This window comes from Protomyctophum parallelum (assembly GCF_964188405.1).
Source record: "Protomyctophum parallelum genome assembly, chromosome: 1".
Taxonomy (NCBI): Eukaryota; Metazoa; Chordata; class Actinopteri; order Myctophiformes; family Myctophidae; genus Protomyctophum; species Protomyctophum parallelum.
In genome coordinates this window covers 105,346,521-105,365,319 of record NC_139697.1, presented here as the reverse complement: position 1 = coordinate 105,365,319, position 18,799 = coordinate 105,346,521, and the positions used below count along the sequence as shown (strand labels likewise).

The 18,799-nt window shown below is 47.4% G+C and overlaps 1 protein-coding gene across 1 annotated transcript; it reads right to left on the bottom strand.

Annotated features, from left to right (window-relative positions):
* Positions 1-5,933: 5,933 nt before the first annotated feature.
* On the bottom strand, positions 5,934-18,144 carry LOC310856348 (uncharacterized protein). Its single transcript, XM_083761726.1, has 5 exons — positions 17,621-18,144; positions 11,975-12,133; positions 9,488-9,875; positions 8,436-8,699; positions 5,934-6,915 (listed from the first exon to the last, which is right to left on the bottom strand). Exons 1-5 carry the CDS (start codon positions 17,822-17,824, stop codon positions 6,137-6,139), a joined length of 1,794 nt encoding a protein of 597 aa, XP_083617852.1. The 5' UTR covers positions 17,825-18,144; the 3' UTR covers positions 5,934-6,136.
* Between the last annotated feature and the right edge of the window lie 655 nt (positions 18,145-18,799).

Below are 18,799 nucleotides of genomic sequence, written 5' to 3'. Positions count from 1 at the left end.
AGTTTGTTCCACGCCGTGGGCCCGTAGAAGCAGAATGTTCCACGCCGTCGGCCCGTAGAAGCAGAAAGCTGCTTCAGGGTTTTTTATGCATCCCTAATGTAACTGTATATTATTATAATTGTGTTTCCTCTTGCTTGACGTTGAATTGCCTCGTTGTTGAAATGTGCTAAAAATAAAACTTGCCTTTCCTAGATTTAAATGAGAAAATAGCTAGGCCTATGAATGTACTAAGTAGTGGAAATAAGACTGAAAGGACTTGGGTCCTATTGTAACAACTCTGGCCTCCCACGTGTGTGGACAAAATCTCCTTGAATTCACGGAGACGATTATAACGTTATAAAACATACTTGGACAATAACAGTTATAAAACATAAATAGACGATAGGTTATAAAACAAAGGCCCTTTAATATAGTAACATGTAGAACAAGGTAACAGGGAGGGGGGAGGGGGGTGTGAAACAAGCAAAAAAAAAGCAAAAAAAAAAGAATAAAACATTTTTACACCAAATTCACCTTTCCGTCTTTCTGTTTTCTTTTTAGCAAGGAAGGAAATATAACATTCCATCTAAAATTAAACGTGCAAAGGCCTCCCCCCCCCCCCATCCCCACGCTGTAATGTGGTATAAAACATAAAAACAAGGAAAACACATATCTCGGGGGGGTTAAGACAACCTTGGAAAACATAAAAACATACAGTACATGTTCATGTGTGTACAGTGAAAGTTATGGTCAGTAATTTTTAAAATGTAAATGTACATCGTCGTATAGTTTGTACTGAAGAAGACTGAATATAAGTAGTATACAAGAGTTCAAGAGTATAATCCAAGAGAGAGAGAGAGCGACGTCTAAAGTTAAAACCCGATATAAAGACTCTTATCTATTCTCTTTCTGGTTCAGTTCCATTCCGTGTAATTCCCGTAATAAATCCATGTCTGTGATCCGTTTTTCCTTTCTTTTCCCAAACAGCTTGGTTTGCTCATCGGTGGGAAGCGAGTGGGAATGAGGAGAACATATTTACATAGCACGGCGGTGGTGGTGGTGGTGTTGGTACTTATACTGACCACACGGTGGCGGTGGTGTTGGTACTTATACTGATCGTTACAATTATTACTCTGGAGAGTAAAAAAAAAAAGAAACAAGAACTTTTCCTGCCCCGTTCTGCAACCAACAGCTTCAAGGAGCGGGCTGCGCTGAGCAAGCACGCGCGCACGCAGCGCGAGGAGGTGCACGGTGACATGCCTTACGTTGTGCAGTGCACGGTAACGTCCGTTACGTTGTGCACGGTAACGTCCCTTACGTTGTGCACGGTAACGTCCCTAAAAATGTCGAGCATCGCGTCGCCAAACAGCGGCGGAAACAGCCCTGTCCGTCCGCCCGTGCTACGCGTCGCGATTGGTGGCGTAGCTGGACTAAACAGGGCTGTTTCCTCCGTTGAGACGCGACACGGCCCCACCACAAAATATAAAAACAAGAGTGGTTAAACTTTGTTGCACATCATCATCATCATCATCATCATCAATCTATTCCACGCAAGATTTTTTTTACCCTTATATAACCAAGATAAGATAAGTACAGACTGATAAAAAACTGTCCCGTTTCTATTTACAGCAAGAAAAACAAACTTGGGGTGCTTGGGAGAGCTACACACACACACACACACACACACATCATAATATCATGCACACGTTCATACACACACACGCATCATATCATGCACACCCACGTTCACACACACAGCCGGTAACTTACAGTAATTGAAGTAGTAAAAATAAAAAAACACAAACATGCACCGGCTGGCACAACAGAAGGAATGCTATTGGTCAAGAGATAATCATGGTCCAATAATAATGAAATGAATCATAATGCAAGGATCAAACTAGCTTCGTCTTCTCAAACCACTTCCCATTTTTTTTACAGTAAACTGGAGTTTAATAATGCTAAATAACGCCATAAAGATAGCCGATCAACAAGCTCTCGCGTGGCTTTCAGATCCATCTCGAAATAGTGTTATTTTTAAACGAGCACTGCTTGGGCATCCATCTCGAAATAGTGTTATCTTTTAACGAGCACTGCTTGGGCATCTATCTCGAAATAGTGTTATCTTTAAACGAGCACTGCTTGGGGATCTATAGATCCCCACGTTAGGATTTATCACCCGTTGAGAGTCTGTATATAATAATAAAATGGAACCACGAGGGTCCCCCGACCACCCTTTGAGACCCTGTGGTGTAGCAGAGTGTTTACTGTTGAGTAACTTGTTAAGTAACCCTACATAAAGACATGGTGATGACATCATGTATGGATACCGCGCCTGCTACCGGGCAGAAGGTACGCGTGCACTGAAGCATTGTTCCATTTACACCGCGCTGTCTGCTAGGACTCTGTCGATAAAGCTTGTTTTGAACAAACTTACTAGATCATGTGTCGAATTTGCTGCTGCTCTCCGACAGTGTTGGCAGCGTTGTTGCAATGACCTCATTCCGCCAGGAGAGGGAGACAGACAACCACCCATTAATATACTTTAACTGCATTACCCCGGCATTCCCATTTTGGCCATGAAGGTTCATGTTATAAAAAAATACATAGAATTTCATAGATAGCAGCTCTACTACATTAGCTTAGTGTCCATGTTCTGGGGAGACAACGTGAGCTTGTAGATCGGCCATTTTCACAGCATTTGATTTAGTGTAGGCAAGGGGGGGGGGGGGGGGGGGAATACAAGCAGGCCTAGTACAGAGCCCTGGGTCATCCCTCCCGGTCAACTAAGTATTAAAGGGGTTTTCAAGTTGTTAAAATACTGTCTGAAAACATCAGGGCCCGCCCAGCCTGTGGTACCAAGACTCTCCATCTGGGCCCGCCCAGCCTGTGGTACCAAGACTCTTTGACTCTCTGTTTTTCAAGATATATATATATATAAAGAGAAGAGAGTTAGTATGATTACATTCCGTACCACACAAACTAGGTGACGCGTCGACCCCTCATCACCACATCCTAAGGAATAAGCCTGTAAACTAGTGGTCTTGGAGACGGAGCTGGCAGTCAAATTAAATGAAATATAAGTGGGAGTTGTACGACGTGTTACGTCAGTATTAAAAATAATAATTAAAACACGTTAACACGTTACATTAGCTAATTAAATCTCTTCCTAATGTGCACGCATGCATGTGTCACTATTATTCTTCTTCTTATCGGACAGGGCGAGGATTCCAACCGTCGACACAGGGAGGGTCTCAGTGCTTTTGCTCAAAGGTCCCACAGGACAGGTTCTACGTTATTCTGACCAATTATGAATCCTGTGTCACAAGAACGCTTCCGTTAAGCTATAGGGTCTGTAAAGACTCTTCCACTTAGCTATAGGGTCTGTAAGGACTCTTCCATTTAGCTATAGGGTCTGTAAAGACTCTTCCATTTAGCTATAGGGTCTGTAAAGACTCTTCTATTTAGCTATAGGGTCTGTAAGGACTCTTCCATTTAGCTATAGGGTCTGTAAGGACTCTTCCATTTAGCTATAGGGTCAGTCTGCTGTAAGGACTCTTCCATTTAGCTATAGGGTCTGTAAGGACTCTTCCATTTAGCTATAGGGTCAGTCTGCTGTAAGGACTCTTCCATTTAGCTATAGGGTCAGTCTGCTGTAAGGACTCTTCCATTTAGCTATAGGGTCAGTCTGCTGTAAGGACTTTAAGGACTAATGATTCTTCTCGAAGGGCGATGTGACAAAAAAAAACTATCGCATGTGTTGTTACTTTAAAAAAAGAAAACTGGAAAGGTAAAAGAAAACTGGATGTACAAGTCTATATTCTATATTCTAAAAGCTACTTTTTTTTTACATCTTAAAAAAGTGTTGTAACACAAAACCGTCAGATTAGGCTACCCTGATTATTTTCCAAGGCTAGGATATGGATATATATATATATATATATATATATATATATATATATACACATACAAACACACATTAGCCTGTTTCCTTACCAAAAGAACAGCTGAAACAAAGAGAGGCTGGAACTCAGACTTCCCTGGACCTGGTTTAAACGTAGCTGCGCTGCTGGAACTAAAGTAGTCGCGTCCGAAAGCAGCCCAACGCGCAGACGGGCTGCTCACGCAGTCGGTGTGTGAAAGCAGCCCAACACGCAGACGGGCTGCTCACGCAGTCGGTGTGTGAAAGCAGCCCAACGCGCAGACGGGCTGCGACAGCCAGGCGTGTCTCGATGATTATATTACATCATCGCCTAAGTCATCGCAATTCGTTTTTGCATAATCGTTTCCACGTTGAAAGATGTCCATACATTTCAGAAACAGCAGATCTACAAGCTTAACAACACGTAGGCTTGTAGACAGTTCAACTATTACTGCTATTTTGTAAAAAATTTGTAACGGCGACAGCAGCGCGCGGCCAAGTATAAACCAGGTATCATCATCATCCACCACGTGTAGGAAACATACCAGGAAGACTTCAGAACTGGACTAGATCCGCTTGAAGGAGAATTACGGACCGCTGCTTTTCATAACGCCATCCGTCACTACTATACATCCAATGAGGAGTGGTACGGTCAGAGCGCTGCGTCTTAGGCCAACATCGCTTCGTTTAGATCGCTCAGGAAATTTCACATTTCTACACGTCCGTCTTTCGTAACGACCAAAGTCGTCGGACAGTGTTTTTGTCCCCGGAGGGGCTTCTGTAACACGGCGAACGTTCTGAGCTGCGGCATCGCCTCTGCCTCTGGTTTCACTGTTTTACCTCTGCCACTGGTTTCACTGTTTTACCTCTGCCACTGGTATCACTGTTTTACCTCTGCCACTGGTATCACTGTTTTACCTCTGCCACTGGTATCACTGTTTTATCTCTGCCACTGGTTTCACTGTTTTACCTCTGCCACTGGTATCACTGTTTTACCTCTGCCACTGGTTTCACTGTTTTACCTCTGCCACTGGTATCACTGTTTTACCTCTGCCACTGGTATCACTGTTTTACCTCTGCCACTGGTATCACTGTTTTATCTCTGCCACTGGTTTCACTGTTTTACCTCTGCCACTGGTTTCACTGTTTTACCTCTGCCACTGGTATCACTGTTTTACCTCTGCCACTGGTTTCACTGTTTTACCTCTGCCACTGGTTTCACTGTTTTACCTCTGCCACTGGTATCACTGTTTTACCTCTGCCACTGGTATCACTGTTTTATCTCTGCCACTGGTTTCACTGTTTTACCTCTGCCACTGGTTTCACTGTTTTACCTCTGCCACTGGTATCACTGTTTTACCTCTGCCACTGGTACTACTCTGGTATCAGTGTTTTACCTCTGCCACTGGTACTACTCTGGTATCAGTGTTTTACCTCTGCCACTGGTTTCACTGTTTTACCTCTGCCACTGGTTACACTGTTTTACCTCTGCCTCTGGTTTCACTGTTTTACCTCTGCCACTGTTATCACTGTTTTACCTCTGCCACTGGTTTCACTGTTTTACCTCTGCCACTGGTTTCACTGTTTTACCTCTGCCACTGGTATCACTGTTTTACCTCTGCCACTTGTATCACTGTTTTACCTCTGCCACTGGTATCACTGTTTTACCTCTGCCACTGGTACTACTCTGGTATCAGTGTTTTACCTCTGCCACTGGTACTACTCTGGTATCAGTGTTTTACCTCTGCCACTGGTACTACTCTGGTATCACTGTTTTACCTCTGCCACTGGTACTACTCTGGTATCACTGTTTTACCTCTGCCACTGGTACTACTCTGGTATCACTGTTTTACCTCTGCCACTGGTACCACTGTGGTACCTCTGCCACTGGTACCACTGTGGTACCACTGTTTTACCTCTGCCACTGGTACCACTGTGGTACCACTGTTTTATCTCTGCCACTGGTACTACTGTGGTACCACTGTGGTACCTCTGCCACTGGTACCACTGTGGTACCACCGTTAAACCACTGCTTGTTGGATAGAACAACAGAATAATCAGATCAGATGATGGTAAGTAAATGGCCGGTCCTGAATTCTCCTTCAACGAGAGGCGGGGGGGAGGAGGGAGGGAGGGGGGTGGGGGGGGGGGGTTGGGAAGGAGGGACGGGACAGCGGCTCTGCCGTGCGACTGCGCTAAAAACCCGCCAAACGCGACGCGTCTCTGAACGCCGCCGGCTTACACGCAGTCCACGACGGAGCCGTCGTCGTCCTCGGCGCCCCACTCCCCGAAGCGCATGGTGGGGGAGGGGGCGGCGGGGTGCATGCTGTTGATGTCGTCCAGGCCGTCGGGGTCCGTGTCGTCTCCCCCCCCGGCCGCCCCCCCTCCTCCCCCTCCCCCTCCCCCTCCTCCTGCCCCTCCCCCCCCGGGCAGGCCCATGTGGCCCGCCTCCTCGCGGTGCGTGCGCACGTGCTTGCGCAGCGCGGCGGGTTCCTTGAAGCTGCGGTTGCAGAAGGGGCAGCAGCAGGGCCTCTCCCCCGTGTGGATGAGCTGGTGGTGCTTCAGGTGCTGCAGGCGGCTCAGCCGCTTGCCGCAGATGGCGCAGACGTAGGGCTTCTCGCCCGTGTGCGTGCGCCGGTGCTTGCGCAGGCCGTCCAGGTGGCGGAAGCTGTTGCCGCACTCGCTGCAGGAGTAGGGCTTCTCGCCCGTGTGGATGCGCAGGTGCGTCTTCAGGGCGCCCGACTCGCGGAAGCGCCGGCCGCACACGCCGCACGGGTAGGGCTTCTCGCCCGTGTGGATGCGGATGTGCTTCTTGAGGCTGGAGATCAGGCGGAACGTCTTGCCGCACTCCAGGCAGTGGTGGGGCCGGTCGGAGGTGGGGCCCTCGGGGAGGGAGTCCTCGTCCCCCGTCCCCCCCCCTCCCCCTCCCCCTCCTCCCGCCCGGCCCGGAGACACGCTGTCCGACCGTCCCGCCGCGGACGAGGACGTCCTAGTCGTCGCCGGCTGCTGCTTCTGGCCTTCGGTTTAGGGGGCGGGGCGATACGGAAACAACAACAATATCACCATATGTTCTCTGAGCAGTTATTATCACGATACACGACATCATCATAGATATATATATATATATATATATAAGAACGTTATTATCACGATACGACATTATCGTAGATATATATAAGAACGTTATTATCACGATACACGACATCATATATATATATAAGAACGCCTTAAGGGCCTTGGGGTGAGGCAGGGGGGAGGTGAAGGGGCCTTAAGGGCCTTGGGTGAGGCAGGGGGGAGGTGAAGGGGCCTTAAGGGCCTTGGGTGAGACAGGGGGAGGTGAAGGGGCCTTAAGGGCCTTGGGTGAGACAGGGGGAGGTGAAGGGGCCTTAAGGGCCTTGGGTGAGGCAGGGGGAGGTGAAGGGGCCTTAAGGGCCTTGGGTGAGGCAGGGGGAGGTGAAGGGGCCTTAAGGGCCTTGGGTGAGGCAGGGGGAGGTGAAGGGGCCTTAAGGGCCTTGGGTGAGGCAGGGGGGAGGTGAAGGGGCCTTAAGGGCCTTGGGTGAGACAGGGGGAGGTGAAGGGGCCTTAAGGGCCTTGGGTGAGGCAGGGGGAGGTGAAGGGGCCTTAAGGGCCTTGGGTGAGGCAGGGGGAGGTGAAGGGGCCTTAAGGGCCTTGGGTGAGGCAGGGGGGAGGTGAAGGGGCCTTAAGGGCCTTGGGTGAGGCAGGGGGGAGGTGAAGGAGCCTTAAGGGCCTATGGTGAGGCAGGGGGAGGTGAAGGGGCCTTAAGGGCCTTGGGTGAGGCAGGGGGGAGGTGAAGGGGCCTTAAGGGCCTTAGGTGAGGCAGGGGGAGGTGAAGGGGCCTTAAGGGCCTTGGGTGAGGCAGGGGGGAGGTGAAGGGGCCTTAAGGGCCTTGGGTGAGGCAGGGGGGAGGTGAAGGGGCCTTAAGGGCCTTGGGTGAGGCAGGGGGGAGGTGAAGGGGCCTTAAGGGCCTTGGGTGAGGCAGGGGGGAGGTGAAGGGGCCTTAAGGGCCTTGGGTGAGGCAGGGGGGAGGTGAAGGGGCCTTAAGGGCCTATGGTGAGGCAGGGGGGAGGTGAAGGGGCCTTAAGGGCCTTAGGTGAGGCAGGGGGAGGTGAAGGGGCCTTAAGGGCCTTGGGTGAGGCAGGGGGGAGGTGAAGGGGCCTTAAGGGCCTTGGGTGAGGCAGGGGTGAGGTGAAGGGGCCTTAAGGGCCTTGGGTGAGGCAGGGGTGAGGTGAAGGGGCCTTAAGGGCCTATGGTGAGGCAGGGGGGAGGTGAAGGGGCCTTAAGGGCCTGGGGTGAGGCAGGGGGAGGTGAAGGGGCCTTAAGGGCCTTAGGTGAGGATGGGGGGAGGTGAAGGGGCCTTAAGGGCCTTGGGTGAGGCAGGGGGAGGTGAAGGGGCCTTAAGGGCCTATGGTGAGGCAGGGGGAGGTGAAGGGGCCTTAAGGGCCTTGGGTGAGGCAGGGGGAGGTGAAGGGGCCTTAAGGGCCTATGGTGAGGCAGGGGGGAGGTGAAGGGGCCTTACCTTCGTTACGAGGCCGTACGGGCCTGGGGTGACGCAGGGGGTAGGTGAAGGACGACGGGCCATCCTCTCCTCCTCCTGATTGGATGTAGTTCAGGTCTCCCGCGCTGTTGTCTCCGCCTCCTCCTCCGTCGACGCCCACTCGGCTGTTGTCGCCGCCCCCCTTCCCCCCCGCTCCTCCCCCACTGGCCGGACCCTGCTCCTCTTTGATCTCGAACCTGGAGACTCCGCCTCCTCCTCCTCCGCCCTGGGACTGCTGACGGTCATCTACAACACAACAGTTACGTTACGTTACGATAAAGAGGGAGAAATACTATTCCTCGTTTACCTCTCTATCATTACGATACAGTCCCTGAATAATCCCTCGCGGTCATATTTTGAAACCAGAGGCAGGTCAATCCATCTGGTCAACTCAAAACCACAGAGAGCTCCCTAGATTAGGAGATACGAGGCATTCTGTCTGAGCCGTAAACAGGGATGTGAACGGCTAGGGGTGTGGTTAACCTACCTGTCATACGGCCGGTGCTGTGGGTGTGGTTAGGGGTGTGGTTAACCTACCAGTCATACAGGTGCTGTGGGTGCTGTTAGGGGTGTGGTCAGTCATACAGGTGCTGTGGGTGTGGTTAGGGGTGTGGTCAGTAGTAACCTACCTGTCATACAGGTGCTGTGGGTGTGGTTAGGGGTGTGGTTAACCTACCAGTCATACAGGTGCTGTGGGTGCTGTTAGGGGTGTGGTCAGTCATACAGGTGCTGTGGGTGTGGTTAGGGGTGTGGTCAGTAGTAACCTACCTGTCATACAGGTGCTGTGGGTGTGGTTAGGGGTGTGGTTAACCTACCAGTCATACAGGTGCTGTGGGTGTGGTTAGGGGTGTGGTTAACCTACCAGTCATACAGGTGCTGTGGGTGCTGTTAGGGGTGTGGTCAGTCATACAGGTGCTGTGGGTGTGGTTAGGGGTGTGGTCAGTCATACAGGTGCTGTGGGTGTGGTTAGGGGTGTGGTTAACCTACCTGTCATACAGGTGCTGTGGGTGTGGTTAGGGGTGTGGTTAACCTACCTGTCATACAGGTGCTGTGGGTGCTGTTGGCGTAGGCCTCCATGCCGTGGTTGGTGACCGACCCGTCGGGCTGGATGGACAGCTGGCACATCTTGTAGTCGTCCCGGGACTCGAACCCGTGCAGGCCGTCGGGGTCCACCTGGCCCCCCCCCACCAGGTCCACCCCGCCGCCCGCCCCGTTCACGCCCCGCCCGTTGTTCTGGTGGTGGTCCCCCCCCTGCCCGGGACCCCCCCCCATGGAGGTCATGGCGGTCAGCGGGGCGAACACCGACTGGCTGACCGCCTGGTTCCCCGAGTAGGTGATCTGGAGCTGGTCGATGAGCTTCTGGGCGCTGCAGAGGCACTCCTGGAGGGTCTTCAGCTCCCGCTCAGAGACCTCCAGACGCACCTGGGGGGACATGACCATATATGGACATTAGGGTGCATCGAAAAATGCAATTTTAACCTCCTGATCTGTTCTTTTGCTAAAATATGCCACTTCATGTTGTAGGAACATTATGCAAAATATCTTTTCAATATATGGCGATTTACAGGTCCAACGCAGCATGTCAAATTTGGGTAAAAGTGCAATTTTCGGTGTTTCTTTTTAAAATTAAATGCTAAATATTTAACGACCAAATATCAATCTGTTCTTTTGGAATTTTGTTACAATGGCTATAAAAATGATCTTTGCAAAGTTTGGGGAAAATTCATTCAGATTTACTGGTCCAACGCAGCATGTCAAATTTGAGTAAAAGTGCCATTTTCTGTACTTTTTGGACTCCAATTTTCTATCATCATAACCATATATAGACATTAATCTGCTTAAACATGTAGCTAGGTGTAATGTTAGAGTCCACAGAAGACATGTAAATATGAAATAAATGCTTAAACATGTAGCTAGGTGTAATGTTAGAGACCACAGAAGACATGTAAATATGAAATAAATGTAACATGTAGCTAGGTGTAATGTTAGAGTCCACAGAAGACATGTAAATATGAAATAAATGCTTAAACATGTAGCTAGGTGTAATGTTAGAGTCCACAGAAGACATGTAAATATGAAATAAATGCTTAAACATGTAGCTAGGTGTAATGTTAAAGACCACAGAAGTGAACCTTTTTCAAGCCAGTTTTCTCAACTCGCCGTTTCTCTGCAAGACATTACTCTATAAGCCATATCTCCAAAACTGGTGGGTCAAACTGAACAACAAATATGTCAATTTGAAGATATGATTCCCTGCTTTCATTTAATTTCAACGGAAATTCAAAAAAAATCCAATGGCAGTCCCTCAGTCAAATGTAGTCACAAATGATCTTTACAGGTCCTTATTATCCATTTAGGACTGAGGCCGATTCTGAAAACGCCTTCTGAATCTTTCTGCGAAACTTCAAATATTAATATAGCAGCATCATATTTTTTGTAATTTTTGAAAACTGTACATACTGTACAGAACCCCAAAAGGGGTTCCCGCCCAGAAAGGGTTAAAGAGGTGCTGCATTTGCAGCTCAACAAAAGCTAATTTCACAATTAATTAAAGTCTCTGCGCTGTACGATTACTGTGAGCCGTTCCGTTATCAGGGTAATGAAGGATAGAACTATAAGATTACTGTGAGCCGTTCCATTATCACAATAATGAAGGATAGAACTATAAGATTACTGTGAGCCGTTCTATTATCACAATAATGAAGGATATAACCATAAGATTACTGTGAGCCGTTCTATTATCACAATAATGAACGATATAACTATAAGATTACTGTGAGCCGTTCTATTATCACAATAATGAACGATATAACTATAAGATTACTGTGAGCCGTTCCATTATCACAATAATGAAGGATAGAACTATAAGATTACTGTGAGCCGTTCTATTATCACAATAATGAAGGATATAACCATAAGATTACTGTGAGCCGTTCCGTTATCAGGGTAATGAAGGATAGAACCATAAGATTACTGTGAGCCGTTCTATTATCACAATAATGAACGATATAACTATAAGATTACTGTGAGCCGTTCCGTTATCAGGGTAATGAACGATAGAACTATAAGATTACTGTGAGCCGTTCTATTATCACAATAATGAAGGATATAACCATAAGATTACTGTGAGCCGTTCTATTATCACAATAATGAAGGATATAACTATAAGATTACTGTGAGCCGTTCTATTATCACAATAATGAACGATATAACTATAAGATTACTGTGAGCCGTTCTATTATCACAATAATGAACGATATAACTATAAGATTACTGTGAGCCGTTCCGTTATCAGGGTAATGAACGATAGAACTATAAGATTACTGTGAGCCGTTCTATTATCACAATAATGAAGGATATAACTATAAGATTACTGTGAGCCGTTCTATTATCACAATAATGAAGGATATAACTATAAGATTACTGTGAGCCGTTCCGTTATCAGGGTAATGAACGATAGAACTATAAGATTACTGTGAGCCGTTCCGTTATCAGGGTAATCCTGAGGTGGTGGTCCTCACCTTGAGCCTCTGGTTCTCCTGCTCCTTGTTCATCAGCTCCTGCTGCGTCTCGTTGAGAACCAGGACCACCTCCCCCAGCAGGGTGTCTACGGCCGCCGACATGGCCGACTGGATGGAGGGCGCCAGGCGGAGCTTCAGGGAGGTCAGCGTCATGTTCCCCTGGATGGAGACAGAGAGAGAGAGAGAGAGAGGGGTCAGCGTCATGTTCCCCTGGATGGAGACAGAGACAGAGAGAGGGGTCAGCGTCATGTTCCCCTGGATGGAGACAGAGACAGAGAGAGGGGTCAGCGTCATGTTCCCCTGGATGGAGACAGAGACAGAGAGAGAGAGAGGGGTCAGCGTCATGTTCCCCTGGATGGAGACAGAGAGAGAGAGAGAGAGAGAGAGAGGGGTCAGTGAGAGAGACAGAGGTCAACGTGACTTTATTCGTCGCTTCTCGTACTAGGGATGTCTCCCGGAACACGTTTTGTCGCTCCCGATGCCATTCCGATCAGATCAAAGGACGTGATTGGCCCCGATCTCCGCCCACGTGATCAGAACAAAGGACGTGATTGGCCCCGATCTCCGCCCACGTGATCAGAACAAAGGACGTGATTGGCCCCGATCTCCGCCCACGTGATCAGATGGATATGAAGAATCAACTGACTGAGAGAAAACACTAATGTTACCGCTGCTGAAATTAGTTACATTTTCAATAGAAACAGACTATCACTAACATTGTGCATAACTAGGCAACCTACTGCAGTGGTCCCCAAACATTTATATATACACACAGGAGGACATTGTGCATAACTAGGCAACCTACTGCAGTGGTCCCCAAACATTTATATATACACACACACAGGAGGACATTGTGCATAACTAGGCAACCTACTGCAGTGGTCCCCAAACATTTATATATACACACACACAGGAGGACATTGTGCATAACTAGGCAACCTACTGCAGTGGTCCCCAAACATTTATATATACACACACACAGGAGGACATTGTGCATAACTAGGCAACCTACTGCAGTGGTCCCCAAACATTTATATATACACACACACAGGAGGACATTGTGCATAACTAGGCAACCTACTGCAGTGGTCCCCAAACATTTATATATACACACACACAGGAGGACATTGTGCATAACTAGGCAACCTACTGCAGTGGTCCCCAAACAAACCCCCATTCTGACCTGAGATCAGATTCTAAAGATGTTCTTCTACATCCTGACAGTTTTCTGAAAAAGCTGTTTCTGTGTCAGTCGTTCTTAGATTTTTCAAAAATAGCAGATCTACAAGCTCATAGCGCGCCACTCGGTGGCGCACTATGAGCTTGTAGATCTGCTATTTTTCAATAGCTAAAACATAATATAATGCTAACACCAAAAGGGGTTCCCGCCCATTAGTCTAATGGACCCCCCCCATTTAATGGAATTATCTGGGACCCCCAATTTATATTGTAAAATCAATGTTAATTTAACTCTGAGAGTGTACAAAATAAATGGTACACTCATTTGTACACTCTCAGAGTTAGTCGCATATAAGGCCAAGCAAAATAAAACGTTGGTCTCCGATTGGCTGTCATTTTTGGTAGGTAGGGAATTTGAGTTATTAGAGATATTTTCAAAACTGGCAGACCTACAAGTTCATAGCGCAGCACTCAGGGCCGCGCTATGAACTTGTAGATCTGCTATTTTTTTCAATAGCTTAATTATAACATAATGCTTTAAAGCAACCAAAAGGGGTTCCCACCCAAAATGGGTTAAATGACGTTAAAGGAGAATTCCACACTAAAAGGCTTTCTTACCTTTCTTTGTAGTCGTTACGTCGCCACCAAAGAGGTCCAGGTGTTATTTTGTGCAAAAGCTCCTTATTGGCTATTTTCCCTACCATAAGCCCTAAATGAATTGCATTGAATTGAATGGGAATTGAATGGGGCTATGGGGTGTTGTGCTAATTCGCTTATTTCCATCGCTCAAAATTAAAATTTCTTTGTATATATCCTCTCTTCATAATGTAAATAATATCCCAAGCGGCACACTTTACTACTTATTTCGATGGAAATAAGCAAAACTAGCATAACACCCCATAGCCCCATTCAATTCCCATTCAATGCAATGCAATTCATTGAGGGCTTATGGTAGGGAAAATAGCCAATTAGGAGTTTTTGCACAAAATAACACCTGGACCTCTTTGGTGGGGACGTAGCAACTACAAAGAAAGATAAGAAAGATAAGAAAGCATTCTAACATGGAATTCTCCTTTAAACTCACTTTTCCACTCACTTTACCACTCACTTCTATTCTAGTGTTTAACCCATTCTGAACGGGAACCCATTTTGGTGTCAGCATCATGTTGTGCTTTAGCTATTGAAAAATAGCAGATCTACAAGCTCATAGCGCCCCACCGAGTGGCGCGCTATGAGCTTGTAGGTCTGCTATTTTTGAAAAAAAGTCGAAGAACGACTGACATTTTTTAGAATCTGATCTCGGGTCAGAATGGGTTAATCAGACCAGTGTGTGTCCAGTGGAAACCTCGTATGAATCTGATCTCAGGTCAGAATGGGTTAAACTACAACTATAGTATACCATTATATTAACCCCAATACATCTGCTGCTGGTACCCATCTTGCAGTCACAACAGGAGTTTTAACTAGAAGTAAAAAAAAAACTTGTACCCCTTTTTTTCTTACATTTTTCTCTTCATAAAAGTGTATATTTGCATGTCTTTAAATGTTTTGATGAATTGAAAATGGAGGACCCACAAGTCTTAGTGCTTTTTATCCTCGTAGACATTGACCTGTACCTTATTTTAAATGTACCCATTCTGCAATCTGTTAATAGTCTAGTAGCCAGGCCATAGGACAAGTTTTATTTATTTGAGTTAAAAACTGAAACTCTGAAAGAATATATATTCAAAGATTTGAGGAATGTTTTTTAACAGACCTACAAGTTCTATGAGCTTTTAGATCTGCTATTTTTCAATAGCTAAAGTATAACATAATGCTTAAAACACGAAAAAGGGGTTCCCCAGTGTAACTTACATGCTGGTAGCCAGGGGTCTCGTTTGATTGACAGTTTGCAGAATTGCTGCACAACATGAAGCTTATCAACATGACAACAGCGTGTCCCGACAATAACTGTCCCTTATTATTTTAAAATTATTTTACTTGTCTATAAAGCTCTCAATGGTCTCGCACCTTCCTACCTACATGACTGCCTGCCTAAATATGTCCCAAACCGCCCCCTAAGGTCTTCCACTGCTGGCCTGCTCGCTTTGCCTAAAAAAATGGCAACTAAAAAATACAGGGAAGCAGCTTTTTGCTTCTACGGGCCGTCGGCATGGAACAAGCTCCCACTGTACCTTCGTCAGGCAGCCTCTGTAGACATTTTTAGAGCTCAGCTCAAGACCCACTTCTACAACATTGCTTTTAATTGATCTTTTATTTTTTGTTATTCATGTCCTCACTGTATTGCATTACTGCTTGTTTTTTAATGTCGTTGCCTTGCTTTTCTTTTATTCTCCATTGTTCTGTAAAGCACTTTGAGCTGCATTTGATGTCATGAAAGGTGCTATACAAATAAAGTTTTATTATTATTATTATTATTATTATTATTATGGTAAAGTCGGGTAGTGTACACTGTTCATTTTGCACCGAGGAGGAGCCATGTGTGTCTGACTCTGTAGACTGTGTAGTCTGTACGTCGCCTCGGCTAAAAACAAAAGGGAAGCATCGTACGACGTGTCGTATGTTTTCTTCTCTAATTTTTTATCCCACGATTTTGTAACCCAGTTTTTCTTTTCACCCAGTGCCAATTATCTAATGTAATCCTGGGCGCTACACTTCCTCTGCCAACCTGGGGGGGGGCAGCGGAGTGACCTCATGCCTCCTTCTATGCATGAGGAGTCCAAGCTGCTTCTTTTCACCCGACAGAGAGGGGGGAATTTCCCCGGCCGGACGTAGCGCGTGGAAGGAACACGTTATTCCGACCAGTTCCTTTCCCCTCCATCAGGCGCCCCGGCTGGCCAGGGGGAGGTAGTTTTAGAGACCAGGATTACGGCATGTTTTTGTGAGGGTACCTACCCTAGGGGACACGGGGAGAACATGTGAGGGTACCTACCCTAGGGGACACGGGGAGAACATGTGAGGGTACCTACCCTAGGGGACACGGGGAGAACATGTGAGGGTACCTACCCTAGGGGACACGGGGAGAACATGTGAGGGTACCTACCCTAGGGGACACAGGGAGAACATGTGAGGTTACCTACCCTAGGGGACACGGGGAGAACATGTGAGGGTACCTACCCTAGGGGACACGGGGAGAACATGCAAACTCCACACAGAAAGGCCCTTTCGCCAACCCCCGCCTCGGGTATGGGCACTGATGACGCGGAGGAGGGAACACGCCCCCCAGCGCCCACAGCGTCCCGAGCGGGAATCGAACCCAGGACCTTCTAGCTGTGAGGCGACAGCACTACCAACTGTGCCCCCGTGACGTGTCGTATGTTAAACAAATATAGCTGATCTGCAAGCTCACAACGTGTCGCCTCCGCAACACGTTGTGAGCTAGTAGATCGGCTATTTAAATAAAAAATAAAATCTAAAATATTGCTTTGATGCTCATATTATCCTTAGAAGTATTACGAAGTTTGTATTAGAATATGCATATGCATATAGGGCTGGAATACACATGGACCTATAGCTGCAATTTGCAACTCTAGATTTCTTTTAATGGGATGAATCTAGAGTTGCAATACTCTCCATTGACTCCCCAGTCCCCACTTATCCAATAAATATCGTTTTGCTATAAGTTATTCATCCCTCTTTTATCCATCCGGCGAGACGGGTCGCCGCATTTTATAGGAGCACCAACTAACTCCTCCAGGTGCTCCTGTGAGTACTAGACCAAAATATTTGTGTGCAGCACTGAATATATAGCCAAATAACTATGATTTAACTATAGTAGAGTAATATAACCTACCTGTTGGTAGGTCTTGTCCATCTAGTTTTAACACACTGTAACTTACATGCTGGTAGGCAGAGGTCTTGTCCATCTAGTTTTAACATAGTGTAACGTACATGCTGGTAGCTGGTCTTTAACACAGTGTAACCTACATGCTGGTAGCTGGTCTTTAACACAGTGTAACGTACATGCTGGTAGCTGGTCTTTAACACAGTGTAACCTACATGCTGGTAGCTGGTCTTTAACACAGTGTAACCTACATGCTGGTAGCTGGTCTTTAACACAGTGTAACCTACATGCTGGTAGCTGGTCTTTAACACAGTGTAACCTACATGCTGGTAGCTGGTCTTTAACACAGTGTAACCTACATGCTGGTAGCTGGTCTTTAACACAGTGTAACCTACATGCTGGTAGCTGGTCTTTAACACAGTGTAACCTACATGCTGGTAGCTGGTCTTTAACACAGTGTAACCTACATGCTGGTAGCTGGTCTTTAACACAGTGTAACCTACATGCTGGTAGCTGGTCTTTAACACAGTGTAACCTACATGCTGGTAGCTGGTCTTTAACACAGTGTAACCTACATGCTGGTAGCTGGTCTTTAACACAGTGTAACCTACATGCTGGTAGCTGGTCTTTAACACAGTGTAACGTACATGCTGGTAGCTGGTCTTTAACACAGTGTGACTTACATGCTGGTAGCTGCTCTTGTCCATCTTGCGGTCGTAGGGGTCCTGCTGGTTCCTGGTGTTGGGGACATTGATGATGCTCTGTTTGCGTCCAGAGGTTCCTCCAGAGGTGTTGTTGTGGTTGTTGTTGTTCCCTCCTCCTCCTCCTCCAGCGGCCCCTCCCGTGGCCTCCATGCCCGCCGCGTAGCCCCCTCTCCGGGACGACATGCTGCAGGGACACCCCTACAGATGCTAGCCTCTCTTTAGCCTCGTTAGCTTCTTCTTCTTCTTCTTCCTCCCCGTTTAGTGTCAGTCAACAACAAAGCTACCAAAACAAGCTAAAGCTAACGCCTCAGTCTGGGTCTTTTTTTTTATCACCGTTATGTGCGTCTACTCTCTCCCCGATAATGTTTATCACACCCCGCTCACATTCAGGAGGCAATAACAATAATAATGATAATAATACTAAAACAACCGTTGGATGAATCCAGCTGTGGCTGGGTTGGAGGAGGGAGGACGGAAGGATCGACAGGCCGGCGTGTTTGTCCTTCTCGGTCCGGGTGGAAGGTCCCGAAGCCCGGCTCGTCTCTGTGCGGCGCCTCGGCGGCCTATTAGCTATGGAGGCTAGTAGAGGCTAGCTGCTAGCATTAGCATTAGCATTAGCATTAGCCTGCTGGGCTAATAAGGCTAGCTGTTCCGCAGCAGCAGCAGCAGCGCGGGGCGGAGCGGAGCACTGGAACAGTTTTCAGCGGGGAAAGAACGCCAGTCCTCGGCTAGAGACAGTCCATGGCGTCGGTTCTGTCTGTGGGCTCCAGGATGTTCCGTTCGGTTCTAATCCATCCTGACTGTAACGGCCTCCCAGGAGACAGACACAGAGATATGGATGCTGATGGATGGAGACTACAGACCTCTGTGTGGTGGCTGTCGCACGGCCATGACGTCATTAAAGCGCATTTGGAGCGGGGGGGGGGGGGGGGAGTCAAAAAGTTTTTTCTTTTTTTTCTTTTTTTTTACCCATTCTGACCTGAGATCAGATTCGTACGAGGTTTCCACTGGACAACACACTGGTCTGATTAACCCGTTCTGACCTGAGATCAGATTCATACGAGGTTTCCACTGGACACACACTGGTCTGATTAACCCGTTCTGACCTGAGATCAGATTCATACGAGGTTTTCCACTGGACACACACTGGTCTGATTA

Bases quoted from the DNA above. Each gene is read 5' to 3' on its own strand.
- LOC310856348 (XM_083761726.1), bottom strand. From the start codon at position 17,824: ATGTCGTCCCGGAGAGGGGGCTACGCGGCGGGCATGGAGGCCACGGGA. The intron at 12,134-17,620 runs GTAAGTCACACT...GTCTCCATCCAG, and splicing joins ACAAGAGCAGCTACCAGCAT to GGGAACATGACGCTGACCTC. The intron at 8,700-9,487 runs GTAGGTTAACCA...GTTGTGTTGTAG, and splicing joins CCACAGCACCTGTATGACAG to ATGACCGTCAGCAGTCCCAG.